Genomic DNA, 8,920 nt, shown 5'->3' on the forward strand with positions numbered 1-8,920 from the left:
GCCGTGGTTGCCTCTGAGAAGTTTATCCCCTAGTCACTAACAACAGTAACCCCGCTCACCCCACCCTCAACAGGCAGCCAGGCAGTCCAAGGCATCTTAACCTGCCCTGAAAGACAAACAACTCATACTCTGTGCCAATGGTGTGTGTGTGTGTGTGTGTGTGTGTGTGTGTGCTTGTGCTTGTGCTTGTGCGTGTGCGTGTGCGTGTGCGTGTGCGTGTGCGTGTGCGTGTGTGTGTGTGTGTGTAGGGATTTGTATGTGTATCAAAAGTGTACTTGTGTGTGTGTGTGTGTGCCTGTGTCTGTGTGTGTAAGTTTGTCATTGAGATTTATGGGGAAGCATTAGATTCAGATGTACACAAACTGACTCCAGTGGCAGTGACGAATGTCAAGTAGTAGAATCCCCTAATTATCTGTCGTTAGTGTGTGAGTGTGAGTTACTCACATACACACACACACACACACACACACACACACAGTCCTGTAAGGCCGTAAAGTAGGCCCTTCTCGTCTTTTGTTCTTTCAAGATGAAGTAAAGAAGCAATCACAAACTAAACAGGTCCTTCAGGACTTCCCTGTGAGTGCCAGATCATTGTGTCTCATTGAGGGATGAGTGTCACATGAGGGTGTGGCGCACTCCGCTTTTGATGATTGGTTACATTATATTCCATTGTTTTTCAATACAACCCTCGCAAACCTGCGCTGCCACCGCATCGATTACGATTCAGTTCTATTTTTGTCGAAGCCGCTCAATAAAATCCATTGTTTATCGAAGGCTTGTCAGTAAAAAATCTCAGCGCTGGTGTCTGTGTGTGGGCAAGTGACAGAAAGTGTCGGCGCACACAAGCCAGCGCCTTTGTGCGAAACACTTAGGACTCTGCCAAGAGTTTTAACTGAAGCTCTACATCACAAGACTTTTTTTGGACTTCTGGTTAGACGCAAACTGCATTTTGTTGGCTTTGTACTTGTACTCTGCACAATGACAATAAAGTTGAATCTAATCACTACACACTGCACAAGGTGACATGGTGACTATGGCCTCTGCCTATAGAGCTTTAACTGAAGCTCTACACCACTAAGTATAAGTATATATACTCTTTTAATCCTGTGAGGGAAATTTGGTCTCTGCATTTATCCCAATCCATGAATTAGTGAAACACACTGCACACAGTGAAGTGAAGCACACAGTAATCCCAGTGCAGTGAGCTGCCTGCAACAACAGCGGCGCTCGGGGAGCAGTGAGGTGTTAGGTGCCTTGCTCAAGGGCACTTCAGCCGTGCCTACTGGTCAGGGTTCGAACCGGCAACCCTCCGGTTACAAGTCCGAAGCGCTAACCAGTAGGCCACGGCTGCCCACTACAGACTGCATGAGGTGACACGGTGACTATGGCCTCTGCCTATAGAGCTTTAACTGAAGCACTACACCACTACACACTGCATGAGGTGACACGGTGACTATGGCCTCTGCCTATAGAGCTTTAAAGCTCTACACCACTACACACTGCATGAGGTGACACGGTGACTATGGCCTCTGCCTATAGAGCTTTAACTGAAGCTCTACACCACTACACACTGCATGAGGTGACACGGTGACTATGGCCTCTGCCTATAGAGCTTTAACTGAAGCTCTACACCACTACACACTGCATGAGGTGACACGGTGACTATGGCGTCTGCCTATAGAGCTTTAACTGAAGCACTACACCACTACACACTGCATGAGGTGACACGGTGACTATGGCCTCTGCCTATAGAGCTTTAAAGCTCTACACCACTACACACGGCATGAGGTGACACGGTGACTATGGCGTCTGCCTATAGAGCTTTAACTGAAGCTCTACACCACTACACACTGCATGAGGTGACACGGTGACTATGGCCTCTGCCTATAGAGCTTTAACTGAAGCTCTACACCACTACACACTGCATGAGGTGACACGGTGACTATGGCCTCTGCCTATAGAGCTTTAAAGCTCTACACCACTACACACTGCATGAGGTGACACGGTGACTATGGCACGGGGTCTTTGTACACAGTGTTTAGACGGTGGACTACAGCTCAATTCAGCTGGGCATGTCTGTCTGACTTAACTTTTCTTTTAGCTGTTTGAGGGAGTTGCCTGTTTTGGTTCATGATCACTGGTATTGGAGAGTTTATACCAACAAAATAAAGTAGAATGAAGTTATTGCACAAAAGAAACAAAAGAAGAAGATGGTTTTGATCATTATTCTTGTACACATTTCTAACCATGAGAGTATATAATTAGATAAGTAAATAAAGTCTACTTTATTTATACTTATATTATTAGGCCTGTCCCATGGTCCAGCAGCCAGTTTGAGATTTTGGATGTGTGTACTAAGGGTGGTAAAGTAGACTTTATTTACTCTCCTATTCTAGCTGTTTCAACTGTATGGAATAGGATTTTCAGCTCCATGCTAACCATAGATATAGTACAGAATGGGGATTTGGGAAATAGTATTACATTGTGTCATTACTAGGTAAATACAGAACTGTTGTAAATTCTGTTGATATCACAAAAATGTGTATAAAATGTTATTACCATTGGTGTTACCAACTCATTTACTGGCATATTGCCTACTCATATCCTGGTCTTTTTCCACTCCATAATGAGCACATACCCATTCATATTTGTTTCCAACTAACACAAAAATGTAAAGCCCAAATTAATTGGTACTGTAATACCCCTAAGCCACGAGTCCAGCATAGGTCTGTCTTGCCCTGGGTTTGCCCTGTAACTGAGGGTAAGCTGTTTTTAATGAACCCTGACTTGGACTGAACTGGGGTGCTTGGGCACATTAAGTTACATGACTGGAGTTACATGGTAAGAGTCGTACCACAGGAAGTGAACCTTGGTGACAGGAAGTGAGGTCATTTGTGGCACCTTAAAACACAACTGTGAACTGTTCACATGAATGAATGGAATCCAGAAGTCAACTTTACCACCCTTAGACAGTTATACCTCTACACAAAGAGGTCTGGAAATAATGGAGATTTTATGTAGTTTGTTTTAGTGCAGTGATAAAGAGTGGAGCAGCCATTTGTCACAGTACGTCAGATGATGCATTGCCCTAATTAGCTTCTAGGTAAAATAACAATGAATCATAGAGCTTAGAGTTATGGAAACATTAAAACATATTTTTCAGTTTGCAGTTAGGGAAATTCTGTTTGCACCCCATTGAATAGGCCATGATAACTTTGCCGCCTATAGATGGCGCCAGTGGGTTGAGATGTAACCTGCTTGATCTGGAGTCAGAATAGGAGCGCAAACCTTTGGGTAAATAAAGGCTTTATGGCTTATGTGGAATGTTCTCATTATGTGTTTCTTTGGAGTAAAAATGCGGTTTGTTACTTATATCTACCAGAAATGTTAATTTCTCGCCAAATCAAACTTGGATCTCAGATTTGCTTGGTTGGGACAATGCAAACTTTCTATGCAAGGCCTTATTCTTTTTTGAGAGTTAGCCATTGAGATGGAAACACCATTTAGATATAGACTGTTGCTAATATTGGATCTAAGACGTACACAAAAGTGATGACCACAAATAGTTTTGTCCGTGCGTCACATTTCATTAACAGATATATAACGTGAATCATTGATGTGGCTGATTACGTGGAAAGATCTGCGACCACAGCAGGCGAAATGCCCTCGAGTAACCCCGGCTTCGGCTCCATTTGCTTGCAAACCTGGTGCAATTTAGCTTGTTAAATTGTTAACATATGGTTCGGAGCAAATGGAAAAATCAGCTGCGACAGACGAATGGACAAAACAAAGCTTTAAAGGCGTTTTAAAAATCTAATTGTTTTATTCAGTGACACTGTACATATACAAATGGTATCTTACCGCATTTTTGAAAATCAAGTAAAAAACAGCAAGATTATTGTCATAAATACATATATTCTTTGAGAAAATGTGAGTATTTACAATATGTTGTTTAAAAAGCTTGCATAATCTCACAGCTGTACACATGCATAATACTATCCGGATTCAGGACGCAGAGCAGTCCGTCAATTTGTAGAGGTATGCATGATTGTCAGTGGGTGGCTGCGAAACTCCAACAATTTTGCCAAATAAACAGAAGGACGTATAAGGCAAACATTCTGTTTTCTGGGCAAGGGATCGCACCTACTGTTGAGCTGACTGAGCGCGTACCATGCCCTTAGCAGAATTAAATGAAATATGCATTTGTCTATTTATTTTATAAAACTACAGACAACCCTGTGTGAATCTTGTTTCGTGATACAAAGTCAAAATATATTGTCCTGTTTTTAAGAATATAAACGTAATACAACAAATAATTAAGACAGATTTGAATAACATTGAATGTTCTTCTGGCCTGGTGGTCAGATGTTTTACAAATTATAACACATAACAGAAAACAAAACAACGTGGCACGTTAGAGTGTCCATAGCCTTTCATTCCTTTAAATGAAACTTATAGAATCGAAATCAGCTTAGTTTGCATGTTTGATTCCTTCCCACTATGTTTGCCGTGTTTTGCCATTGTCCTGTCCCAACTTCTCCGTTTGGAGCGTGGGATCCGTGACTGTAGCTATGGCTCCGAGATTAACTTTTGTAGACGAAGCGAACTTCCAGAGGTTACAACCTGAATGAAGACGACCACTCTCGCGGCTCATACTGTGGTCTCTCCCTGGTTGCTGTTGCTGAGTCGTTTGTAGAATCGGCGCCAGGACTGCAGAGTTTTTCCTGACCATATCCAGAAGCCGGAGGTGATGCCCACGATCATTGTCATGAGGTACTTAATCATAAAAACGGTGAAATCCGGGGTCATTGGCGCAAAGTTGTGCGCCGGGCATGGCACAGCGAAGCGTTTGCACGTCTGCAAGTGCCAGGTCTTTTCCCACTGGGGACGGAACGCTTGTTCATAGAAATAGCAGGCGATCACTATGGTGGCCGGAACGGTGTAAAGGACGCTGAACACACCAATGCGCACCATCAGTTTCTCCAACTTCTCCGTCTTCGTGCCATCGTGTTTCATAATGGTTCTGATCCGGAACAGAGACACGAAGCCCGCGAGCAGGAACGACGTGCCAATGAAGAGGTAGACGAAGAGGGGCGCGAGGACGAAGCCGCGCAGGGCGTCCACGTTGTAGATACCCACGTAGCAGACGCCGGTCAGGATGTCTCCGTCAACCTGGCCCATGGCGAGGATGGTGATGGTTTTAACCGCAGGCACGGCCCAGGCGGCGAGGTGGAAGTATTGAGAGTTGGCTTCGATGGCCTCGTGACCCCACTTCATGCCGGCGGAGAGGAACCATGTGAGCGAAAGGAGGACCCACCAAATGGAGCTCGCCATGCCGAAAAAGTACAGGATCATGAACAGGATGGTGCAGCCCTCCTTCTTGGTGCCCTGTGCGACGGTTTTGTAACCGTCGTCGTTGAATTTGTCAATGCACACAACTTTATCCTCCAAGAAGAATCCCGCTGCGTAAGCCACAGCCACCATAAAGTAGCAGCCAGAAAGAAATATTATGCACCTCTCCGGGTAGCGGAAACGCCTCATGTCCACTAGATAGGTGAGCACGGTAAAAAGAGTACTCACGCAGCACAAAATTGACCAAATTCCAACCCAGAGCCTGCCGAACTTAACCTCCTCCTCCCGAAAGTACATGAGTCCATTGGGTTTGGTGGGTTCGCAGGGAGCCCCGCAGTCTTTCACTCCCATGAAGTAGTAATTCAGATACGGGGGCACCTCGAGCTGGAGAGGGCAAGAGAACTGGTGAGGGGGACGCACAATGTTCGGAAGTGTGATTAATTCCGGCTGGAAAGGCGTCGGGTCGGACGTAGGGCTCCCCGTGTCTGAGGTGTTCTGTCCCACGCAGATCTCCCCTGCTCCGTGAACTGGGAAATACTCGCATCGCAGCCGCTCGGGCCACTGAAAGCCGAATTTGTTCATCAGCGCCTCGCACCCCTGCCTGGCCCGCTCACACAACGAGCGACACGGCGGGATCGCCTGCTCCAGCACGGTGCACACTGGGGCGTACATGGAGCATAGGAAAAATTTTAAGTCCATGGAACACTGCACTTTGACCAGGGGGTAAAACTGGTGTACCTCCAGACCAGCGTCCTCCTGGTTGGTGTGACCCAAAAGATTTGGCATAATGGTTTGGTTGTAAGCAATGTCTGTGCAAAGTGGTATAGAAATTGGCTGACAAAAGCCATGCTCGGGAATCGAAATGCCCTTCTCCCCATGATACTGTCCAGAACACGGCTGCAAAATCAAGCATATCAGGGCAACAGCTAGTCCACTCGCTTGTACCCAGTCATTCGATACCGCCATGTTCGATAATAAAAATGGAACTTCAAGTTCTCACTAGATTGGAAAAAACGGGTCTCCCGCGTATCCAAGTGCGGATAAAAGAGTCTTTCAGATGTTGAGTGGGAAAAAAACTTTCCCCGGCGTTTTCTGATCAAATAAGATTAAAATTCTTCTGCTGTCCTCGCGTGCTCGCGCTGCGCTTCTCAAGCAACACGGCGGAAGGCTGCTCGTGGTCTCCACACGCGCATGTTACTCAAATGGACGTTCAGGGAAAATCTATTTGCGGGTTGGAAAATTAAACGAATGGTCTGTGCAGGGTTCCCTTGCGTCGTCTCTCACAGCCAGTGAACTGAGAAAAAATTTTATGGACTGCAGAAAAAATCTTACAGTCGAGTCGTTTAACAGAATACCGTCCTTTCCAGCCCACACTCAGAAATCTGTTCAACAAAAACTCTTCTCAAGTTTTCCACGGGATCATCTACGTCCTAAATGTTCGCAGCTGTTCCTCTTACAGTGGCTATCCTTGAACTGCAGCGGATTCAGACAAATGTCTTTGTGTGTAGGCTATAGTCCTACATAAAGCAAACTTCTGTAAAAAATAACAAAATTATCCTCATGTTATAAAATCCCGTTGTTCCCCTCGCTGCCTCACGTATTGCTCGCACAATGCACACTACTGGGTTTGATCTAAATCACGGCACACAGACTATAATGTGCTGATGGTTTCAAGACACCCCTCATTCACATTCATGCTCCGTACATGCGGGGAGACTTGAAACCGACAGTTCTTGACCAATGGCAGACTTTGTTTTCTTTTGCGCCTCGCTTCTCATTGGCCAGGGTAAGTCATGGCAAAGAGTTCCACCCACCCAAAACTTTTTGCTTGCTTCTGCTGTGCAACATTGTAAGGTTGGTAATGTGGTTAACAGTGACAAATGTGTAACATAGTTTCAAAGCACAACGACTCATTGGTCCTCTTATGAAAATGATCATATGGACTATTAACTCATTATTTCTAATAATACACTAATAAATCGCGGTTACAGATATTTCACGTTGTTCACATTGCGTATGCACAGAACACAGATTCCTTCGGATGAGACGCACAATAAAATCACTAGGCTAGACCTATCACTATCACATTTTGTTTCCATGAGTGAAATTGTGCTCTCTTGTCTTGCAGGTTGAAACGTTTTATTGACATTTAACACGTTTATGTGTAGCCTACCATACGTTTTTTTCCACATAGGCGAGGTGGTCAAGCACTGTTACTGATTTTGAAGACAACGAACACGTTGGAGAAGGCTGAAACATGCCAGTCCCGTTGGAGAATTCTACCTGCGTTCAACGCAACAGTCGTTTGTCCGAACTTGTTGCTTCCAAGGCGCTGTTTGATCACTATCAAAATCTTATTTTACATGTCCCTCACTGGTGGGCTTGTTGCCCTGATCATACTATGCAGCTACATGACTGGACCCTAAACCTGAATAGACCCCCCCCCCCCCCTCCCCCAGGTATGCGGATGAATCATCTTACATGTAACATGCATAACCCTTGAATGTGGAGATAGAAATGAGTTGCAACATGTGCAAACACTCAGCTAGGACATTTATAGCCTAGCCACCCCCTCAAAACAGACAGGCCTTTCGGAACAGGCTAGTGTTGTTTAATTGTTTAATAAATGCCTTACAATATACTGCCTGATCTTAATCTAAAAACCACCTAATATTTATGCCAAACCCATTCAAAACCAGCTAAGTGGCCTACTGAGCCTCAAATGCCCTGCATTCACATGCATAGCCATGGATCTGGAGATAGGACTGTGACAGTCTTATCTCCAGATCCGTACTGACTCACTCTGAGCACTCTGAGTGCTATGTATCCAATTAAAGAAGGGTGCACTGAATTGCTTAACTTACCCGACTGGTATAATGGCCTCAGTATGACCGTATGTTTTTAGACCCAGGGCTCCTGTTTTTAGACCCAGGGCTTCTGCTCGTTCACACATTCCACACCCACTATGTAGAGCCCCACTAGTCTGGGGGAAAGTGGTAAAACAAGAAAATAGGTTATGGCCTTCATGGATAGCTATTGTCTTGCTAAGGTGATAGCAATGTGCAAAGAAGCCTTTCTTTGTATTTGTGTGTGTGTGTGTGTGTGTGTGTGTTTGTGTGTGTGTGTGTGTGTGTGTGTGTGTGTGTGTGTGTGTGTGTGTGTGTGTGCGTGTGTGCATACGTGTGTGCTTGCGTGCGTGCATACGTGTGTGCTTGCGTGCGTGTGTACCATTGTTAATGCAGCAGAGGAAATATGCTTTGGATACTAGTACTAAACATGTGCCAAGTCACATGATTGGTTGGTTCAAATAAAGAATTCAGATGTTTTAGTGTATATTTGAGAGGGAGAGGGTTAGAAAGAGCAATATAATTTGTATATGGACAGTTTAGTCAGTTAATATTCAGGATTGAAGTCTGTGAACCTTTTACAGATGAGCTGAATAAAGAAACAAACAATCACATCAGTTGATGCCGTTTATATCCATTTTAGGCTTTTTAGAATCTGTAACAACAAGACTACATTTGCTGATCATTGACCACTGATCAGTGCTAGTTGTTGGATATTAGGT

The 8,920-nt window shown here is 44.7% G+C and overlaps 1 protein-coding gene across 1 annotated transcript; it reads right to left on the reverse strand.

Annotated features, from left to right (window-relative positions):
- Positions 1-4,177: 4,177 nt before the first annotated feature.
- fzd7a (frizzled class receptor 7a) lies at positions 4,178-6,963 on the reverse strand. The gene has a single exon (XM_076263154.1). The coding sequence runs from the start codon at positions 6,316-6,318 to the stop codon at positions 4,651-4,653; it is 1,668 nt and encodes a 555-aa protein (XP_076119269.1). The 5' UTR covers positions 6,319-6,963; the 3' UTR covers positions 4,178-4,650.
- Between the last annotated feature and the right edge of the window lie 1,957 nt (positions 6,964-8,920).

This window comes from Alosa pseudoharengus, unplaced genomic scaffold (assembly GCF_046254945.1).
Source record: "Alosa pseudoharengus isolate Yale_2024_CS ecotype anadromous, Long Island Sound unplaced genomic scaffold, YU_APseudo_1.1 YU_APseudo_1.1_scf_3, whole genome shotgun sequence".
Taxonomy (NCBI): Eukaryota; Metazoa; Chordata; class Actinopteri; order Clupeiformes; family Clupeidae; genus Alosa; species Alosa pseudoharengus.